This window comes from Spermophilus citellus (assembly GCF_964194105.1).
Source record: "Spermophilus citellus genome assembly, chromosome: 8".
NCBI classification, from domain to species: Eukaryota; Metazoa; Chordata; class Mammalia; order Rodentia; family Sciuridae; genus Spermophilus; species Spermophilus citellus.
In genome coordinates, this window is record NC_138189.1 from 103,548,559 (window position 1) to 103,572,672 (window position 24,114).

At 36.6% G+C, this 24,114-nt stretch overlaps 1 protein-coding gene across 1 annotated transcript; it reads right to left on the reverse strand.

The window, feature by feature from the left end:
* Positions 1 to 284: 284 nt before the first annotated feature.
* On the reverse strand, positions 285 to 13,333 carry CISD2 (CDGSH iron sulfur domain 2). Its single transcript, XM_081304295.1, has 3 exons — positions 13,100 to 13,333; positions 2,897 to 3,111; positions 285 to 1,254 (listed from the first exon to the last, which is right to left on the reverse strand). Exons 1-3 carry the CDS (start codon positions 13,200 to 13,202, stop codon positions 1,165 to 1,167), a joined length of 408 nt encoding a protein of 135 aa, XP_081160421.1. The 5' UTR covers positions 13,203 to 13,333; the 3' UTR covers positions 285 to 1,164.
* Positions 13,334 to 24,114: the final 10,781 nt, after the last annotated feature.

Below are 24,114 nucleotides of genomic sequence, written 5' to 3' on the forward strand. Positions count from 1 at the left end.
AAAATGAAAAGGGCTGGGGATGTAGCTCAACGGTAAAGCACCCCTAAGTTCAATTCCCAATACCAAAAAGAAAAGAAAAAGCCTAACTTAAGCAGCTATTATTATAAGAACTGTACTGTACATGGTGGTACTGCCTGTAATCCTGGCAGATTGGGAGGCTGAGACGAGAGGATCGCTAGTTCAAAGCCAGCCTCGGCAATTTAGTGAGACCCTGTCTCTAAATAAAATACAAAAAAGGGCTGGGGATGTGGCTCAGTGTATGTTAAAAAGAAAATATTTGTAAATATTTTGAAGATTGTTCATTAAATTTATTTTGAAAATATTTTAATGTTTTAATGATTTATACTATTAAGAGAAAAATGTTTGAACTATTTAACATTTTAATCTGAATTCAGATATGCTTTTATTTCTAACTGACCTCAAATTGCAGCAGCAGGTACATTTAGATATTAAATGTTCTTGCCACCCTACCCCCAGCTGTCACTAGCTCAGACAGACGCACGATACATACACACACAACGTGCCTTTTGTAAAGTAAACAAATCTTTTATAATGTAAATAACTATTCCTCATTGGAACTTTTTATATCCAGTTTACTTCTTTTTTGAAATTGGGGTATTTATATTAATGAAACAACAATTTCTATAAAGCAAAAAAGCTTATCTCTGTAACCTTAAGTAATTCTTGATGGTAATATTTTTCTTAATTCACCTAAAAAATCAGAGTGTGAAGGCCAAAGGAAGATAAAATCATTTCAAAGGATCAAAACAAAGCAATATAAAAAATAATATATTTAACAGTGTAGGGAAATTTTAAAGTACGGATTCTGTTGAATTATTAATTATCAAAAGAAACAGTGTTGGACACATTGCCAAAATTTTAATTTCTAAATTAATTAAAACCAGGAGTGTGGATTTTATTGCCGAAACATACATTAATTCCTTGAAGTCAGAATGAGGCTTGACAGATAACTTCTACATAAATGACTGAATATACTAAATATCAAATATAAATAGTAGTGTAGCAAATAAATTGGCAGAAATAATTATTCAGCAGTAGTAATAATTAAAACCACCATTTCAAAGATTTTCTATACACAAAGAATGAGAAAATGTTGTTGGAAGATTTTACAGCACACAATTGACCAATCCTAAATCATTACTATTACACTTCTTTCTTCTTCAGTATGAGTGGACCCACATTATCTCCTGTCAATTCATTATGTTTATTATGGGAACCATCACAGGCAGGAAACTAAAAGGAAAAAAAAAAAAGAATTAGTGTTATTTAAAAAATATGATTAAATAGAAATATTTGTGAAATGTGCTCTCATAAATATCTGTGATATGCTATCATAAAGAAAGTATATCCTGGGGCTGAGGATGTGGCTCAAGCGGTAACACGCTCGCTAGCATGCACGGGGCACTGGGTTCGATCCTCAGCACCACATTAAAATAAAATATATTGTGTCCACCGAAAACTGAAAAATAAATAAAGAGCATAGGTTGGGGCACCCATCCTTAAAAAAAAAAAAAGCATATCCTTGCTAAAAAAAGAAATTTTATCAGATAGCTTTTCTGAATAATAGATACATTCTGACTGCATTCTGATACCCACAGCAAATCTAACAATCTAAATAACTAACTCATTTGGTTTCGATTTTAAATAAAAATCTAGATGATTCCATATAAGGTTTAAAATGCAATCAACGATAAATTCTTATTCTCTATGAAACACTAAATTTGAGCTCATCTCTTAAATTATTTAAATTTTAAAATGAAATCTAAATTTAAATTATTCTATACTGTTTTTTTCACCGTAAAGATTATGTATAGCATGGGATTTTTGAAAAAAATTTAATGAAAAAAATTTCACTCATAATCTATCAGATTTATGTAACATTTTGTGCATTTACTGTGTATTCACATTTTTAAAAACTAAGATCATTCTATAATATGCTTTTCTATCTTGTATTAAATCAGGATCTCACATCACTAAATATTCCTTAAAAACATGATTTATAAAAGAGTCCTAATTTTCTATCATTTGTATTATGCTGTACTTTAATTGTTCTATCATCAGATAGTTTCTAAATTTTATGATAAAACATGCTGTGATGAACAATTGTACTTAAAATCTTAAATAACCTATGATCAAAGAAAACAGATTTCATTAACTACTTATAATACTCATTACTCCAAACTCCTCCTTTTATTAAAAATCATCAGTAATTATAGCTACCATTTACTAGCTCATCTTAAGTAGGACAATTTATAAATATAATTTTACTAATTTCTCAAAAATATCTGCAATGTTGATATAGTAACAGTTTTGTTTTTGTTTTTTTGAATGCTGAAAATTAGAGATTAAAAATGAAATAATTTACAGCTGGGCATAGTGGCACATGCCTATAATCTCAGCAACTCCAGAGGCTGAGACAAATCAATAGCAAGTCAAGGCCAATCTAGGCAATTTAGTGGACCCTATCTCAAAATAAAAAATACAGGCTAAGGATGTAGCTCAGTGGTAAATACCACAGGGCTCAAACCTCAGAACCAAAAAAAAGTATCTTGTCCAAAGTTGACAACTTGCCTAACTTGCCCAAGTGACAGGCATTAGATTTATACACTATTCTGACTTCAATGCTTAAGCTCTTTTTACTAAACCTATATCCTCTCTCAAAAATTAAGTGTATTTTAAAACATACGTTCCTCTAGACAGTGATGAGCATTGGAAAAACATCAGATTTCTATCTTTATTTATTGTTCTAACTTTTCTAATGTAAGTAGACTACTAAGGGAAAAAATCTCTCACAGAACCTCAAAACTGGTACTTAAGAAACAAAACAATTCTTAACTCCACAAAAGTTCATTGTTCAGGTAAACAGACATCTTACCGTCTTTGAACGCCAACACCTACAATAAGCTGCTTTAGTAAGACACAAATCTTCAATGTTTATTTCATTCACCACTTTAGGGTTTTCCTTTTGTATTTTAAGATTTATCAAGCTATCCTTCTGTTGTTTTTTCTTCGGGAAGAATGGACGGACTGCAAGGTAGCCAAGTAGCGCAAGTACACCAAGGAAAGGCAATAACCGAAGCCATTCTGAAACTAAATATGTACATATTTGTCAGAATCTGCGTGCTTATGTTAAAAAAAATACAAAATAGCATGTCTAGTTGGGTCCTTGAGCTTACTCTTTATCTGCTACTCTCACATTAATTTCTCATTTAACTTACCTGTAAAACAGAATAAATCACACGATAAACCCAGTTCTATCTAGGACTATCTTATTTATGGGATAAATTAAGACTCATGAAACTGGAAATCTTATTTTCAGAAACCTATTTTAAATGTCATTGTACCCATTAAGTATATTTGTGTTTGTCTTTACTTTTATCAGGAATTACATTAATCATAATTATAAATAAAACTCAGTGTGATACATTTAAGTTTAGAAAACATTTTCATTCTTCTCTCCTTAATACCATGTTTAAAATCATATAACAATATTCATAAAATTTTTACCTCTGATTTATAATTTTAGATTAGGAGTATCTTCAAATGCTTCAACTTACTTTTTTGGGTAAGTTTCTGAAGAATACCAAAATGTTATGTAAAATACACTATCTTAATGAATTAAAACTTGCATATATTCAATGTTCTCATTTTAAGATGCATTTCATTCTGTTAAGTGTTCATTAAATGTCTTTGGAGTACCTAGCCTGTCTTAAGACAGGGGATTATCCCAAATCTTTTATCATGTTGGATTAGGCCCCAACTTCCTTAACAAGTCTCCTAAAGTGCAAGAAATAAAATATCAATAAAGTATCAATAACTAGGATGGATTCAAACTAAAAAGCTTCTTCTTAGCAAAAGAAACAATGACATGAAGACAGCCTATAGAGTGGGAGAATATCTTTACTACACACACATCAGATAGAGCACTAATCTCCAGGATATATAAAGAACTCAAAAATCTTAACACCAAAAAAACCAAATAACTCAATCAATAAATGGGCTAAGGAGGTGAACAGACACATCTCAGAAGATATATAAGCAATCAACAAATATATTAAAAAAATTCAACATCTTTAGTAATGAGAGAAAGGCAACTCAAAACTACTCTAAGATTTCATCTCATGCCAGTCAGAATGGCAATTATCAAGAATACAAGCAATAATAAGGGTTGGCAAGGATGTGTGGGAAAAGACACACTCATACATTGCTGGTGGGACTGCAAACTTGTGCAACCACTCTGGAAAGTAGTATGAAGATTCCTTGGAAATCTGGGAATGGAACCTTCATTTGACCCAGCTATCCCATTCCTCAGTCTATACCCAAAGGACTTAAAATCAGCATACTATAGTAGCACAACCACATCAATGTTTATAGCAGCTCAATTCACAATAGCTAAACTGCAGAACCAACCTAAATGCACTTCAACAGATTAATGGATAAAAAAATGAAATATTACTCAGCATTAAAAGAGAATAAAACTATGGCATTTGCAGGTAAATGGATGGAGTTGGGGAATATCATGCTAAGCGAAGTAAGCCAATCCCCAAAAGCCAAATGTTTCTCTAAGAATGGGAGAATATGTTTACCACACACACATCAGATAGAGCACTAATCTCCAGGATATATAAAGAACTAAAAAAAAAAAAAAAAAAAAAAAAAAAAAAAAACCCAAAAAACAAAAAACCCAATCAATGACCAATAATTGGGGAGGAGGGAGCATAGGAAGAATGGAGGAACTTTGGATCGGGCAAAGAGTGTTGGGGGGGGGGGCAGGAAAGATGGTGGAATGAGATGGACATTATTACCCTAAGGTACATGTATGATTGCATGAAAATGGTTCGACATTTTTTCATGTACAACCAGAGAATTGAAAAGTTGTGCTCCATTTGTGTACAATAAATGAAAATGCACTCTGCTGTCATGTATAACTGAGTAGAATAGATTTTTTAAATTTTTTAAAAAGAAAATTAAATATGGAAAAAAAAAGAAGACAGGGAATATAACAAGTGATCTAAATGAAAATGGTTCTCTATGCCTATAGAGATAAACATATAAGGAAACCAAGACAAACATTTCAGCACACAATTATCAAAAGCCTGTTAATATTCTACAGGGAATCCTTTATGTTTGTGATGAGTTATATTTTTTTAAATATATATTTATTTTAGTTGTAAATGGACCTTTATTTTATTTATATGCAGTACTGAGACTCGAACCCAAGGCTCACACATGCTAGGCAAGTACTCTACCACTGAGCCACAACCCTAGCTCCTCCTGATGAGTTATATTTAATTTCTTTCACTGAGTGCCTATCTTACTAGGCACTATACAGAAATATCCTAGTTAAGAGAAAAACAGGATTATGTGCCAAGAAATGCTAATAAATATGCTAATAAATATTAATGATGAATACAAGTTGTTAAGAATACAACTGTACTAACTCATTTAACACCATTTATTATTTAACTATTTAATTGTAACATTATTATTCCCATTTTACATGTGGGTAAACTGTAGCTTAGCAGTCTTAGTCCTGAACAATCTAAATCCAAAACTTGTTTTAAATCATTGTGAATCAAATCCAACAGATATAAAATTAAATCTATTTCTCTCTTGGTAAAAAAACTACTCTCAATTTTCTTACTATTTAACTACTGAAAGAAACATTGGCTAATACTGATACTTCCAAAATGAAATTTTGATATAGCGCCATGCCAAAGAGATCTAAATGAAACCTACATACATACCATCTATATGATATTGCTTGGTACAGAGAAGATACACAATAAATGGCAGTTTGAAAAGTGACTGCAGAGACTGGAGAGGAAGCAGGAGCAATTCCTTTGAAAAAAAAAAAAAAAAACATTTTGCCAAATAAACTTGGCAATGCTCTATGGTAGAATTGGAGATGTAATCTGTTAGTTACCAGAATGAAGCTCTGTAAGGGTAAGAACCTTGTCTTCTCATTAGCTGCTACAGTCTCATAACCAAAAAGGAGACACCCCATGAAGATTATTTAATGAACTAAAGTTCTGTGCATGAAATAGAACTGTTTCTTGGGGTTAGAATCTTTGTATAGATCTGTGCTGTCTAACATGTTAGCCATTAGCCACCACCTTGTTTTGATTTGTATCTTAACATTTTAAGCAAGTATGGTAATCATGTACACAACTGCCTTGAGTTTTCAAGAAGAGGTGGCAAAATGGGGAAGTACCAGAGTTGGCTTAGAGGGAGGAGGAGATGGGGGAAAAAACGAGGGCAGGGCACATGCCTTTACTGTGGTTTCCATGGAAAAGGCAAGGCAGGACAGGGTAAACAGCTTCTACTGACTAGCTGGAATCATTTTAGTGGATTCCAGGCAAAAGGAGTGGTTTTTAGTAGTCTCTTATCTATCCCCAGGGTGATTTAGGGAAGGGGAAATACTAGCTTAATGTGAAGGAGTTAGATTAAGGAGGTGGTTGGGAGTATAGGCTTTGGATTGGTTGGTTAACATATGGTAAGTTTTCTCTGAGGCAAATTGTTTAGTATCTCTAGGAATTAGATAGAGGCAGAGTCTAATACTCTGCCTGGGAGAGACAGACTTTTCATGGACAGCAAGGTCCCCAAAATGTCAAGGTCTCATAAAATATAGAAAAAATTAAAAAAAACATGATTACTATACACATTCAACTTCTAAGACACACTGGACACCTTTCAGGAGCTCAATATCTACATATAATCATTGACTACCATAATAAATAGCACAGAGAACATTTCTATCCCACAAACTTTTTTAAAAACAGCATTGTTTTAAATAGTTCCATTAAATTTCCAACTCCATAGCATGGAAAGACTACTTTCCCAGCTTCAATTCTCACCAAACATCCCCTCCCTCACACACCCAAAGCCAGCCAAAGTTATTGCCTAATAGCAGTCTTTGCAGATGGAATTTCTTCTACAAAAATGCTTCTACCTCTCATTTACCTATTTATATGGTAAGACGAGGTTCAAATATTACCTCTTCCAGAAGACTTCTTTGGTTTCACAACATAGAATCAATCACTTCCTCCTATGCTTCCAAGCACCTTTCTTCATATTTCTGCAATCACACTACTTTGTGTCTAAAGTTGTCTCTTTATATAAACCTGGAGAGGAAAGGAGCCATGTTCTTAGCCCAAAGTGGATGCCTTATCTATGTTAATAAGTGACTTACTGAATGAAGGAAGAGCACAATGTCAGTCCCTTTCTCACTCATGTACTGATTTATAATTTTTACTTACACTTAACTTCTAGATCAGCAATCAATGTTTTAGGTTTTGTCCCCCTCATCCAATGCAGATGTTGAATTGGTGGTCATGCAATAAATGTTTGTTGAATGTAGAATATCATTAAATATTATTCTACATATTATAAGAAAGTTACAAGAGGCTAAACTGTCAAAAAGCAAATAAATAAAGAATGTAAGATGAAAATCTTAACTTTGGACTCTTAAATATAGCTCTTTTAATCTTAATCCACAAATCTCAGGGAACAAATAGTATTAATTGTTTTTAAAATCTACTTCACAAAATGTTGAACATGTAATTCCTTGGTAAAACACCGCTCTAAAATAATATAATAAGAGGTGCTATTATCTCCTACAATAAAGTAATAACTTATAAAACAGTCTGAGTGAAATCTACTTTTTGAAGTGGTATAAGTCCAAAACTATACACCCTCTAAAACTATAAAACCTCATGAACATGGACAGTAATGTGACAGTATTAAAGATACGAAATTACAGATACAATCCTATCACAAAGGAGTTGTCCATCCTCTATCAAATACAAACCTACTAAAAAGGATTACAGGCCAGGCAAGGTGGCACATGCCTATAATCCCAGCAACTCAGGAGGCTGAGACAGGAAGATCATGAGTTCAAAGCCAGCCTCAGCAACTCAGCAAAGCACTAAGAAACTCAATTAGACCCTGTCTCTTAAAAAAAAAAAAAAAAATACAATAAAGGGTTGGAGATGCAGCTCAGTGGTTGAGAGCCCCTGAGTTCAATCCCTGTACCCCTCCAAAAAAAAAAAGGATTACAGTACTGTGTAATGTGGCAATCATATATAAGATACAGAGGAAGAAATGAGTAATTCATTGCTGAAATGAACAAAAACGTTATTGGTTTTGACAACCAGGTTTCTGAAAGATGAGTAAGATTACAGAAGCTCATACGCAAATGAAAGGAGGAATTACATTCTATGCAAAGGAAATAGCATTGGCAAAGGCACATAGATGACAGTCATGAAAGGTTTGGAAAACTAACTGCCATGGTATTGCTGGAATACAATGAAACCCAAGAGGTGTTTGGCACCCAGCAGGTGCCATGTGATGAAAATTTCTGATATGCATCAGATAAGCGGGAATCTATTCCATGCATAATAGGAAACCACAGACATATTTAAATATTAATTTACTTGGAAAATGATTCATTAATGAAATTAAGCTGGTATCTGTTGGAAGATAAGAGGATGGCCATAAGGAAGAACAGAGAGGGATGATGGTAGGAAAACAAGAGGCAAGACAACTTATTAGAAATACAGTGAAATAGCCCAGAAAAAAATGATCCCAGCTGAAACTAGGATACTGGCACATTAAAGCAGAGAAGAGAGTACAAACTGTAAGAAACTATCTATTGGGATTCCCTTGAACAATTGTGTTTGTGCACATTTTCTGAGGATAGACCATAGCTTTCATCAAAATCTCAAGATATAGATATCCACCAAGAATAGATCTATTATCAACACAAAATTTAAGAACCACTAACTCAAGTAGTAAAATCAATAGGCTTTGGTTAAGTTAGTTATGGGGCATGAGATAAATGGAAGAAGTAAAGATCCTTTCATTTCATAGATAGATGGTGATATCTAATAAAAACAACCCATCCCCAAATATATAAGAAAGGTGGCTTTAATAAAAACAACCCATCCCCAAATATATAAGAAAGGTGGCTTTAAACAGGAAGAGAGAGTGCAGGAGACGTACAAAAAAGGGGAAAACGATGCATTAGCATCCTTAATCCATTAAGTCCCAAGATTTCATGTTAACATTTTGATGAAATTTACACAAGTGCATTAAAATAAACTGAAGATCATAATCTAGCATACACATGTAAATATTAGCATATTTTGATTATATTCTTACTTTATATAGTTATATATTATATGATTATATTATACACTATATTCAGCTTTTTATAGGTATTCCAGATCTGGGATGATAGGCAAAAAAATGGGTTAAAGAACGTAAGGGAGAGACTAATGGTCCACAAATAGCAACAAAAAAGTAAGGAGGTAATACTGCACTGATGAATGGCAGAGGCTTTAAAAGATGACAGAGCTTTCTTTGAAAGGGTGAAGATATTTTCTACAAAGAAATTGCACAAAAGAAAATGGCAATTCTCTGCTCTCTCCAGAGAAAAGGATAAAAAGAGAATACTCCAAGAGCTACAAGTTAAGTGGTTTACTCAGGTGAGTTTTGTTTCACTTATATCAAGGTAGTGCCTCTATGAGAAGTACCAAGGATTTAGGAGACAAGCCAGGATGAGACGATGAAAATCTGAAAGATGATGAGAGGTTGGGGAGAGATGCATTTTTGACAACTAAGTGACATAGATGAAACTAGCTAATCTCAACATTTAATCCATTTTAAAATCACCCAGTTAGGCAGCATTTTGTTTACTCATTTGAATGTAAAAGGGTTGTGTCTTCTTAAATTTTATTAAATATTTCACTTCCAATAGACTTTCTTACTTTATATGAAGATCACCTGTTTCTAATATTAACATTACAAGTGTAATTAATATTAGTGTTTCTAATATTATTACAAGTGTCCTAACATTTATATGAAACTTCTATAACCTACTATTTAATAAACGACAACAAGACTAACAAGGTAAAAGAACCAGAGTACCATCAGAGAAACAAAATCAAGACAGGAAAAACATGTCAAAGTAACTTGAATAGCAAGCAATTTTGTTTTTCATGTGATGAAATGTTTTATTCATAAAATGGTTGTTTTTAACATTCAATAATATAGACATTTTCTCTGGTTCATGGAGATACAGAAACTATTAGACATTGTCCTTTTGGAGGTCAATCAAGGAATGTTGATTAAAAGTACAAATGTGCATATCTTACTCTCCAGAAACTACATTTCTAAATACCTGATCTAAAAAATTAATTTTTTCTCAAGTCAGACAGATTTATGGTAGAATAGCACTCAATTTAACATCAATTTTCTCAACTGTTGAAAGAAATTATCTCCTTAAGCCAACAGAATTAGGTTTCAGAAGGGGCAGATTCAACCTTTTATATAGTGACATACACTAGCTCTAATTAAGCTATAAAAACAAATACTTTTTTTTTTTTTTTTTTTGGTGCTAAGGATTGAACCGAGGGCCTCAAGCATGCCAAGCACACACTTTACTACTGAGCCACAAATATTATTATAAAAACATGTCCCCAACTCTTATTATTAAAAAGATTTTTAAAAGTACACATAGACATATCTGGATCTCAATGAGAAATGATATTCTAAGAAACCAGGACAATTTGTTTCCCATTTCAGATTTGCAAAAGATTACCATAAAAATAATATTGACAACTTGGTTGATGTTGATTTTATGACTTTTTTGTGTAAAATTTACAGCTAAGACACAGAAATGATTTCTATTTCTTAACTGTAGAAGAGATAAAAGTAAAATACTATCACTGAATGACTTTACTATTATCACTTGAAACCTAATATAAACTATGTTAGGATAAAGGGTTAGTAAAATAAATGATCAACTTAAAAATCTGTTTCCTTCTATTATGAATAAAACAGTGTCTTAGTTTCTAGAACACTGCCTGGCCCACAATAGATGCTCAATAAATACTTAATGACTTGAGGAGTTTTAAATTGCAAAATAATTATATGGAAGAAAATGTTTAAATGAGATCCAAACTGTTCTCCACAAGGGCCAATATAATCCTTAATTACACTGACTTTTAAATACAGACTAATTAGAGAGGAAAGAAAACTTAAAAAAAAATTAAGTTATGATGAATACAATACATTTATTTATTTTTACGTGGTGCTGAGGATTCAACCCACTGCCTCACAAGTGCAAGGCAAGTACTCTACCACTGAACTACAAGCCCAGCCCGAAAAGAAAACTTTTATAACAGTAATCATATAAGTATTTTCCCAAATTCTCAAAAAACTTCCTAAAATAAAACTCTAGCCTTTCAGAAATAACCTTTATTATTTACATGTAAATAAATGAAACTCAATTCTTTTGTTTGAACTTAATGATCTTTTATGCTTTCACATTTTGTTCCACTTTCTTTTTAAATAGAGGTATAAGTTACATAAACTAACAGTGGTTAGCTCTGTGTTGTGACAATGCATCCCTCTAGCCTCCACTGAAAATGTGTGAAAATATTTGCATAAAAATATGTAAAATATTTCCATCTCCCTAGAAAGTATTCTCTTGCACTTTTCTACTCCTCCAACACATATTTTCACCATCACAGCTTCTTTCACACATCAGGAAGTTTTTGAAACTCATACAGTGGATCAGGAATTCGTTCCTTTTTATGTATCATAATTTGTTTATCCACTTTTCTTTTGGTAGATACTTAGCTGCTTCCAATTCAGGGGGTTCTATAAATAAGGCTACAATGAACATACACACATATGAAACTTTTATGGCTGTATGTTTTCAACTCTTTCACTTCTGCTCAGTGGCAGAGTGCTTGCCAGGCATGTGTGAGGCACTGGATTCAATCCTTAGCACCGCATAAAAGTAAAATAAAGGCATGCTGTCCATTTACAACTATTTAAAAATAAAAAAAAAAAAAAAAACTGTTCAATGGCCCCTTCTGGATAAATAACACTAATGATTTTACATTTGTTCACTCATCTATTTGTGTTACCCTAGGAAATGTTATTAAAATCCCCACTGGTTTAAGAGTAAAATCTGTAAGTTTCATAGCTAGCTTGTAAACTGGAAATATGTTGTTTTCTGACTTTTGAATGGGACTATTTTATTGTTGCAGTTCTATTTCAAAGGTTTATGTGATTAAAAGAATGTTTTTTAAAATCAAGGTATTGGAATATACTGTACTTCCAAAGGGCAGTACCACACTTAATGTCTCAAAGCATTACTCTTGAAAATGTAACATAAAGATGGGTTGTTGCTGATAGATAAGAATTGTCTGTAAATTGTATGTGGTAATTAAGGAAGTCCATGTTTTCTAAGAATGCAGAGTCATCATGAGAGAGCCAATTGCTTCTAAAACCTGTTAGAGCTAAACAGAAAGATTACAAGCAACAATAATGGAAACTTTTAAAGTTTTTTGCTTCTAATTTTCATTGAAGAAAATGGGATTTTTTAAAAGTCTCTTTTAGACATAAAAAAATTAACTGAAAGGCTGTCATCCAGTCACACCAGCCTTCGAACACTTTCTAGCTAAGGCATCTTTCCTCCAACTCAAGTTACCCCAACTGCTCCCAAGACTGTAGTAAAGGAAGTGACCTCAAACGCCCCCAGAATAGGTCAACTCTACCCTTTGGGATGGAGGTCATTTCATAATTTCATCACTAAGTGAAACAATTACATGGATGCCTGTACTTATCTCCCATCACTCGCTTCCACCCACACGCTCGGAGAGAGCCGAAGCCGCCCGTTAACACAGCGCTTCGGACAACGATGACTTAAACCCGGTTGAAACAAAGGACACTGCAGAGAGCGATGGATGAGTAGCGCAGGAAATGAGACTGGAGCTCTCCTGACTCAGCATTTTCAGTAAAGCCTCGGCTCTAGCCACAGTAGGACACCGAAGACAATGGGGTCACAAGAACCTCGGCCATCAAGTACCTAGACGCGGCCTCGCTAAAGCTCCAGACGCTGCTGCGCCGGCGCAGGCAGGGTCACGAGATCACGTGCCGCTCCTCCAGCTTCGCCCCGCCTCTAGCACGGGGGTTTCTACACTTCTCCCCCTCCCCCTCCCCCCTCCCCCGGGGTGGTGGGGGGGAGCTTGTAGTATGGGGACTGGCTGATGGGGAGGGTTACCTGTGAGTCGGGCGAAGCCGGTAATGCTCTCCGGGACTGGGAGCCGCTTAAGATAAGCCGGGAGCTGCACCTTCACGATGCGGGCCACGCTCTCAAGTACCATCCTGGCCAGCGGCGTCAGCTCCTCTGCTAGCCCCCTCCGCACTCCGGCTGGGCTGCCGCGCCTGCGCCGAGAACGGAAGCGGCCGACGGGCGCTCACTGCCTGAGTCGGAGCGCGGGCGGGGCGGAGGGGCCTCGGGAAAAGAGGTGACCCGCCCGGCGCCGATTGGTAGTGGGCGAGTGACGTGCGGGCGCGGCGCTCCCTAGTCGCGGGAACGCGTGGGTAGTGAGGCGCTCCTTAGAAGCTCCATTTCAAAGAGTCCCCTCTCTTTGGGCCTCTTACATTTGTAGACCCTGGAGGTCCGCAGGTAAGGTGTCTCGTGCTATGAAATTAAAGCATGTGAGAGTGCTTTCTCAAACCAGAAAGTGCCTTGCAAAAGTGAGTTTCTCACTCCGTCTTTGTTTCGGCCCCTTCTTCCCATGATAGGTTAAATACCAGAGCACCCCCACCTCGCCCTATGGTGCCCAATCCTGTTGCCTCACCCTACAAGGCTGGTTCTTCGAAAAACAGTAAAAAGAAAAATGAAAATACTCTATCCCACCCGACAACTGCTTACAGTCCTGCACCTCCGCAACTTAGTGCAAACCAGAGTTCTAAGGTCTTTGTCATTTCCACAAGACCTGTAATAGTCATTCTTCATGTATTTTTAGCTCCATCTGCAGATCAGTTCTTAGGTCAACTAAAACACTTAAGACAAGTCGTTAAAGAGTATAAAGCCTTAGGACTTCTGCCAAAATCTGAAGTATTCGTGGTCTTAAATGTTGCCTATTTTTACTAATATCTAAAAAAGATTTGAAGGGTGGAAAAAGACGTCTACGGTCCTTTGAAACATCTTCCTTGTCATTACTTTGTTTGGTATTTTGGCTGAAGTCAAAATATCCAAAGAAATGCGCTTGTTGGGTGCATGATGTAATATCTTAATACCGTTCCTCATTATCTTTGGATCAACAACATACAATACCAAAGAACTGCAAGTTGGTATTGTATAATACAATATTTCATTTTTTCATGAATTAATGGAACAACCGGTTGTAAGAAATACTTTTTTCTCCCTTCTCCGTGATATTTTACTTTTATTTTAAAGGGAAGGAATTTTTCCCCCCCTAAAGGGAAGCTCTATCACTGAGGCACATCCCCAGCCATTTTATGTTTTATTTTGAGACAGGATCTTGCTAAGTTGCCCAGTCTAGCTAGCCTGGAACTTGCAATCCTCCAGCATCATCCTCCTGAGTAGCTGATTTTACAGTCATTTGCCATCATGCTTGGCTAGGAATTTTTCTTATAAAGGGACCTTTCATTCTCTGAACTGTTTAAAGTCTGTGATTATCTTTCACTAATACACACATACATCTATATACAGGTATGTGTATATGTATACAGGTTAAAAATTATATAATACACATGCATATTTTTATTATATTACATATGTATATTAATGTACATACATTATAAATTATAATATATAGTTTTAACCCGTTACAATAAATTAGCTTTAACATTATACACACACACACACACACACACACACACACACACACACACAGTTTTAACCTGTTCAAAACTGTCAAAATTACAGTGGAAATTCCACAAAGATGTTTAAAGGCAGATTCCTCCCATTCACTAGCTAAGGTAATATAAATGATGATATACAAAGTGATGATTGAAAGATTGGTTTTTACATTATTATTTACTTTTGGGAGTTTACTTTTGGTTTGAGGGAAGAAGGAACTTGAAAGCTTATTTAACCTGAAAATGATGGAACTCGAGACTCAAACACCCTTGCCAACTGGATTGGTTGTTATCATTTAATCTCTGCAGGTCAGATAAGAGGCATCTCTGGGAAGGTGGTTCAGGTGTAGGGGTAGGCTACAAATAGGGTGGTTTAAGGGAAGATAAGCTTGGAAAATACCATTAAGTATTTGTTTTCCCGTCAATCAGAGGCTTTGTCATCTCAACAAGGGCAAAACATGCTGTGTTGAATGATGTTCTTAAGGTTTCTAAGAGTTTCTTTTCCTAAGAAACTGAAAAACAGATAACCTCAATTTAGAGACATAGTAAAAAATAAATGCTCAAGGGCCAAGTGTACAATTCAATATAACCACCAGCTGTGTCAATATATACAATATGTCTGTCCAACACCCAAGAGGCCTTCCTTGTGCCGTTCACCGCCACCACCACTGCAGTTCTGTTTTGCTTAGTATGTTTTTGAACTTAATATAAAGGAATTATACAGTATGTAGTTTTCATGTATGTGTGTCTGGTTTCCCCTTAGCAGTACGTGTGAATATTTGGGTTTGATATTTCAATTACAAGAAAGGTAGCTAATGGAATCTATGTGGATAAAGTTTGCCTTAAAATTGTAAAAAGTACAGATCATACATTAGTTTCTTCTGTTGTAGAATATGATCTATGTTAAAAGGAGATAGTTCCTAACCACACTAATAAAAAAAAAAATCTTTATTGTGCATTAGGGAATATTTTCTTAGATATACTTTAAAATTTAAATCCTGTTTCATTCATATTTTTAATTTGTTTTGCATTTCCACAACTCTGCCTTCTTAGCAAACAAAAGATCATGAAATTATTGTTGTAAATAAAAATGACAGGTTTACCTAACTACCTTATGACAACAAATTCTGGTTTTATTCATGTTTACTATTTATAGTTAAACTCTCTCTTTAAAAAATTCATTTTGTTTTGTATGGTGGTTGATTTAGGGCTGCAAGGTCAATGTAATGGCTAATATGTCAAACACTAATCTTGTATTGAGTACCTAATTAAGATCATGATAAGTATAAAATACTTAAGACCCCATATAGGCTTCAGGAATTCTTTTGTATCTCCCTTCTCCCTTTTATTCTATCCTATAAAGACCAAGAGAAACTTGTACTGTTTATGGGGAGGGAAAAAATTGGTTTTATGTGGTATATACAAAGTAAATACAATATGGGGGAAAAGATCATAAAGCACACACTTTGGGCTAAACCAAAATAAATAAAGTTATTGAAAAAATGGTCAATGTATTAGACTTTTCAATAGGAACTATGGAAGTTACAGGATCAATACTTTAAAATTCTGAAGAAAAATTAATGGATCAATACTTTAAAATTCTGAAGAAAAATTACTTACAGTTTAGAATTCTAAACCAAGCCAATCTATCAACCAATTATGAAATTAATTTTCAAACAAAGTTTCAACATTCCATGCATTCTTTCACTGGGAGCTAATGGAACATGTGTTCTACCTAAATGAAGAATAAATCAAGAAAAAGGACATGTGAACAAGGACATAAGAAGCCTAAAATAAGAAAGAAGAAAAAGGAATCATGGATTGGTGGATTGGAACAGGAAATGAAATTAATGGAATACTTAATACATTTTAACCAATTGAGACTTACCATAGGTTATATTTGGGGTCAAATATAATGATTATTACATGAAATTAAAACAGAATTATGAAATTTATCACTTTGTTTATCTCTTAAAATGTTTGAGTAAATAAATTATCAAAAAGAATATATTGGCTTGCATGGTGGTGCATACCTATAATCCCAAATACTTGGAGACTGATAGGAAGATTTCAAGTTTGAGGCCAGTCTGAGCAACTTAGAATTTGTCTCAAAAAATTTTTAAATGTGGATGTAGCTCAGTGATAAAGTGCTTGCTTAGCAAGTGCAAAGGACTATGTTCCATCCCTAATAAAACAAGAAAAAAAAAGGTATTTTGATTTGGTTTTGTCATTCTTAAGTTATGCTTCCCTTTTGTTTATGAGGAACTATATTTGAACTGCCTTGCCTTACCCACAGCTTTTAGAGGAAGTACAGTCAGCTGGAAATAAAAGCAAAATTAGATAAACAAAACAGATCAATAACATCTGGTAAAAACATTTTTAAATTATTTTTCATAAAATAAGAGCATGAAGAGAAAAGTCTACAGAATGGGAGAAAATCTTTGCCAGCAACTCTTCCAACAGAGTATTACTACCCAGAATATATAAACAACTCAAGAAACACCAATCCCCATTTAAAAAATAACCTAATCAATATATGGACAAATGAACTATTTGTTCTCAAAAGAAAAAATACAAGTGACCAACAAATATATTTTTAAAAGTTTTCATCTGCAGCCGTCAAGGAAACACAAATCAAAACCACATTGAAATTTCAACTCACTTGGAGGCTGCTGACCTGGAGGCAGAGGCCATGCCAGAGTCCCTGAGCTACAAGGAGCTGGTTCCAAGGAATGTGGAGCTCTTCATCTGGAGCTCTTCATCGCCAACTCCCAGAAGTTTGTCCAGGAGACAGAGCTGAGCCAGCACATCAGGGACTGGGAAGACACCATCCAACCCCTGCTCCTGGAACAGGAGCAGCATGTGCCCTTTGATATCCACACGTACGGGGACCAGGTGATCTCACGATTCCCCCAGCTCAACAAGTGGTGTCCCTTTGCAGAGCTGGTGGCAGGCCAGCCTGCCTTTGCGGTGTGTCGCTCCATGCTGGCCTCCCTGCAACTGGTCAATGACTACACGGTGGAGATCAGCCAACAGCCAGGGCTGGAAGCAGCTGTGGACACCATGTCTCTGAGACTGCTTACTCACCAGCAAGCCCACAAGCGCTTCCAGACCTACACGGCTCCCTCCATGGCCCAGCCCTGAGCAGAGGCTGTGATGGGAGGGTGGGCCAGTTCTCCCTGTGTGCTGAGAGCTTGCTTCTGCCTCCTGGCTGGCCCAGCCTAATAAAAGTTGTGTTGCCATCTCAAAAAAAAAGAAAAAAAAATTTCAACTCACTTAGAATAGCAATCATCAAGAAAAGAAATGATAAATGTTGGAGAGGATATGGAGAAAGGAACACTTATATACTGTTGGTATGACTGTAAATTAGTACAATAACTATGGAAATCAATATAGATGTTTCTCAGAAGACTAGAAATGGAATCACCATATAACCCAGCTATACCACTCTTCATTATTTGTTCAAAAGACAGTCAGCATACTGATACATGCATATCCATGTTTATAGCAGCACGGGTCACAATAGCAAAGTTATAGTACCAGCTTAGGTTTCTGCCAATAAACAAATGTGTGTGTGTGTGTGTGTGTGTGTGTGTGTGTGTTTGTGTGTGTATATATAATCCTCTTCAGCCATAAAGAATGAAGTGTCATTTCACATAAATGGATAGAACTTGAAAGCATTCTGTTAAGTGAAACTCAGAAAGTCAAGGATCATGTATTTTCTCTCATGTGAAAGCTAGAGAGCGAAATGGTGGGTGGGTGGGGGAAATCTCAAGAAAATAGAAGTGAGACCAGTAGAGGAAGGGGACAGTGGGGAGAGAGGAGAAGGAAAGGGGAAGTGCTCGAGAACATAATTGACCAATTATGTGCATGTATGATTATATTACAGTGAATTCCATTATATGTATAATTATAATGCACCAATTAAAAAAGAAAATAATTTTACATAAAACTTTTTGGTGCTAAAACCAAGCAGTGCATAGAAGTGCTAATGTAAAAAAAAAAAATTTATTTTTTCAGTGCTGAGAATTGATCTTAAGGCCTCATGCATGCTAGGCAAGCACTTTACCACTGAGCCAAACCCAGCCCACCTAAAGACACATAGAATAGAGTGAGTTTTGAAAAAACCTTTCTACCTCATATATCTACCCTATCTAAAAATAAAAATGGCTGGGCATATAGCTCTAGCAGCATGACTCTGGGATCAATCCCCAGTACCACAAAAAGAAAAAAGGAAGTAAAAGGCAAATACTATATATATATATATATATATATATATATATATATACACACACATACATATATACACACACACATACATGATTAAAGGCTTAATTCTATAGATATTTTTTTTTAATTTTTAATATTTATTTTTAGTTTTCAGCGGACACCATATCTTTGTTGGTATGTGGTGCTGAGGATCAAACCCGGGCCGCACGCATACCAGGAGAGCACGCTACCACTTGAGCCACATCCCCAGCCCTAATTCTATAGATCTTTAAAGTTTCTTTTTACAGACTGCAACAATAAAACAGGTCTGTGTCACTCAGCCCATCCCCCATACATCGGGGAATGGGCATAAAACCTCTCCTAGGCTTTCCGGGGGAGGGAGTATCAGAGTGAGCCCACATAAAGACTAGCGATAAACTAGAGACACCTGACCTTCAACTCCCCCTCCCATCAGCAGCCAAAACAAAACCTGTCTAGCCAGCGCTGGGGGAGGGGCAAGCAGAAAAAAACAAAATGATAGAGTGCCAGGGATCTCAATAGGCAATCCGGGCTGACTGATCCCCGCAGCCTGCCCCGGGCTACAGAAGGCCGGACACCGCAGAGAAGCGATTAATTAGCAAGCAGGGAGGAAAGTGGCTGCCATTCGGTGGAACCCCACCGGCCAAGCCCGCACTGACCCCCGGGCTGAGTACGGGATTTCAGATGGGGAAGGAAGCGATACAGTCCCGTCCCCCACAACGGAAACTCTACCAAGGCAATCAGCGGCCACCATCTTGCAGAGCTGAAGTATCCACCGCCACTCTCCGACAGACTGCAACAATAAAACAGGTCTGTGTCAATCAGCCCATCCCCCATACATCGGGGAATCCACATAAAACCTCTCCTAGGCTTTCCGGGGGAGGGAGTATCAGAGTGAGCCCGCATAAAGACTAGGGGAAAACTAAAGACACCTGACCTTCAACTCCCCCTCCCATCAACAGCCAAAACGAAACCTGTCTAGCCAGCACTGGGGGAGGGGCAAGCAGAAAAAATCAAAACGATAGAGTGCCAGGGATCCCAATAGCCAATTGTGCGACCCCGGGGATCCGGGCTGACTGATTCGCCCGGCCTTCCCTGCGGCTACAGAAGGCGGGGCACCGCAGAGAAGTGATTAATTAGCAAGCAGGGAGAAAAGTGGCTGCAATTCTGTGGAATCCTGCCGGATGAGCCCGCACTGACCCCCGGACTGAGTGCGGGATTTCAGAGGGGGAAGGAAGCGGTACAGTTCTATCCCCCACAACGGAAACAAAACAATAGAGTGCCGGGGTCCCCAATAGACACCCTCCACACCCAACAAACGGCAGGTCCAGAGTACAGTTTGAACTGCCGAGAGCCATCACTCAGGGGAAATCTGGGCTAGCAGGAGAAACCAAGACTAGCAGGAGAAACTAGGGGACTAGAGGCCAGGCCCTCGTGACTGGGCGGCTGGAAACCGCAGGCCCGCCGGCGACAGCCCACTGCTCGCGTAACTGGGCGGTAGGAGAACGCCCGCCCGCCGACTACCGACCGCTGGACTGGGTGCCTAGAGATCGCCCGCCCACCGGCGACAGCCGGCCCGGTGCCCGCGTGACTGGGCGGCCAGAGTCTACTCCCCCGCCGCAACCGATCACCCGCCCGCTGCCTGAGATACTGGGCGGCTGGAGACTGCCCGCCTGCCTCAACGGGGAGCTGAAACCAAACAGAGACAGTCCAGTCACACAGCCCCATTAGGACACCCCAGCAAGGAGCCTGGGGCCCGTCATAGCAGAGTAGTGACGTCACTGGAGCTCGGCCGTTGGAATTCCTTCCCAGCAGAATCCACGTTAGCAGGCACAGTTTAACAACACAAAGAAGAAACAACAGAGTAATATAGAACCAAAACAAATCTATAGAAGAGAGCAGAAACACGGCAATCAAATAGAGCTAGAAAGTAACGTGGACAACATGAGAAAACAAGGGAAAAAAGGAGTACAAACAATACAGGACAACTTAATTCTACAGGAGGACATAGAAACATCAGAAGCAGGGATAGGGAAAGAACTCAAGGCATACCTAACTCGAATGGAAAGGAATATTAGGGAAGACATGAGACAGCAAGTCCAAGCAATAAAAGTATATTTTGAAAATGAATTAAACAAACAAATTCAAATGGCAAAGAACGAGCTCTACCAGGAGATAGAGATCTTAAAAAAAATCAAACAATAATCCTAGAATTGCAGGAAAATATAAACCAAATTAAAAACTCAAACAAGAATATTACAAACAGACTTGATCAAGTAGAAGTCAGAACATCAGATAATGAAGACAAGGTTTATCAACTTGAAAAGAATATAGTCAACACAGAAAAGATGCTTAAATCCCACGAGCAATCTATTCAAGAGATATGGGGTGTCATAAAAAAACCAAATTTGAGGGTCATCGGGATAGAAGAAGGCACAGAGACTCAAACCAAAGGAATGGACAGCATATTAAATGAAATAATTCTAGAAAAATTCCCAGAGATGAAAGATGAAATGGATTGCCAAATCCTGGAAGCCTACAGGACCCGAAACATTCCAAACCATAATAGACCAACTCCAAGACATATAATTATGAAGATAGCCAACGTACAGAACAAGGAGAGAATATTAAAAGCTACGAGATAAAGGAAGCAGATTACATTCAGGGGTAAACCACTTAGGTTAACGACTGATTTCTCATCACAGACTTTGAAAGCGAGAAGATCCTGGAACAATGTATTTCAAACGCTGAAAAATAATGGATTCCAACCAAGAATACTGTATCCAGCAAAATTAAGCTTCAGATTTGACAATGAAATTAAAATCTTTCACGATAAACAAAAGCTAAAAGAATTCGCAGCAAGAAAACCAGCACTGCAAAGCATTTTGAGCAAAATACTACAAGAAGAGGAATTGAAAAATAGTGCCCAAAACTAACAGCAGGAGGTATCTCAGTAAAGGGGGAGGAAAATAACCAAAAGTAAAACCAGCCAAACTAAAATAAATAAATAAAGAAGCATGACTGGAAGTACAAATCATATCTCAATTGTAACCTTAAATGTTAATGGCCTAAACTCACCAATCAAGAGACATAGGCTAGTAACCTGGATCAAAAAAATAAATCCAACAATATGCTGCCTTCAAGAGACTCATATGATAGGAAAAGACATACACAGGCTGAAGGTAAAAGGTTGGGAAAAATCATACCACTCACATGGCCCTCGGAAGCAAGCAGGAGTGGCCATACTCATATCGAATAAAATCAACTTTAAACCTAAGTTAATCAAGAAGGATGAAGAAGGACACTATATACTGTTAAAAGGAACCATCCACCAACAAGACATAACAATTATCAATTTGTATGCACCAAACAACGGAGCTGCAACATTCATAAAACAAACTCTCCTCAAGTTCAAGAGTCAAATAGACCACAACACAATAATTATGGGTGACTTCAACACACCGCTCTCGCCATTAGACAGATCCTCTAGACAAAAACTGAATAAAGAAACTATAGAACTCAACAGCACAATCAATAACCTAGACTTAACCGACATATATAGAATATATCAACCATCATCAAGTGGATACACGTTCTTCTCAGCAGCACATGGATCCTACTCAAAGATAGACCATATATTATGCCACAAGGCAACTCTTAGTAAGTATAAAGGCGTGGAGATAATACCATGCACCATATCTGATCACAACGGAATGAAATTGGAAATCAATGATAAAAGAAGGAAGGAAAAATCCTACATCACATGGAAAATGAACAATATGTTACTGAATGATCAATGGGTTACAGAAGACATAAAGGAGGAGATGAAAAAATTCTTAGAGACAAATGATAATACAGACACAACATACCAGAATCTATGGGACACAATGAAAGCAGTTTTAAGAGGAAAATTCATTTCTTGGAGTTCTTTCCTCAAAAAAAGAAAAAAACCAACAAATAAATGAACTCACACTACACCTCAAAAACCTAGAAAAGGAAGAGCAAAACAACAGCAAATGTAGTAGAAGACAAGAAATTATTAAAATTAGAGCAGAAATCAACGAAATTGAAATAAAAAAAAAACATTGAAAAAATTGATAAAACTAAAAGTTGGTTCTTTGAAAAAATAAATAAGATAGACAGGCCCTTAACCATGCTAACGAAGAGAAGAAGAGAGAGAACTCAAATTACCAACATACGGGATGAAAAAGGCAATATCACAACAGATACTACAGAAATACAGAAGATAATTAGAAAGTATTTCGAAACCCTATATTCCAATAAAATAGAAGATAGTGAAGATATCGATAAATTTCTTAAGGCATATGATCTGCCCAGATTGAGAAAGGAAGACACACACAATTTAAACAGACCAATAACAAAGGAAGAAATAGAAGAAGCTATCAGAAGACTACCAACCAAGAAAAGCCCTGGATCGGATGGGTATACAGTGGAGTTCTACAAAACCTTCAAAGAAGAATTAATACCAATACTTTTCAAGCTATTTCAAGAAATAGAAAAAGAAGGAGCTCTTCCAAATTCATTCTATGAGGCCAACATCACTCTGATCCCAAAACCAGACAAAGACACTTCAAAGAAAGAAAACTATAGACCAATATCTCTAATGAACTTGGATGCAAAAATTCTCAATAAAATTCTGGCGAATTGAATACAAAAACATATCAAAAAACTTGTACACCATGATCAAGTAGGATTCATCCCTGGGATGCAAGGCTGGTTCAATATACGGAAATCAATAAGTGCTATTCACCACATCAATAGACTTAAAGACAAGAACCATATGATCATCTCAATAGATGCAGAAAAAGCATTTGACAAAGTACAGCATCCCTTTATGTTCAAAACACTAGAAAAACTAGGGATAACAGGAACTTACCTCAACATTGTAAAAGCTATATATGCTAAACCTCAGGCTAGCATCATCCTAAACGGAGAAAAACTGAAGGCATTCCCTCTAAAATCTGGAACAAGACAGGGATGCCCTCTATCACCACTTCTATTCAATTTAGTTCTCGAAGGACTAGCCAGAGCAATTAGACAGACAAAAGAAATTAAAGGCATAAAAATAGGAAAAGAAGAAATTAAATTATCGCTATTTGCAGATGACATGATAATATACTTAACAGACCAAAAAGG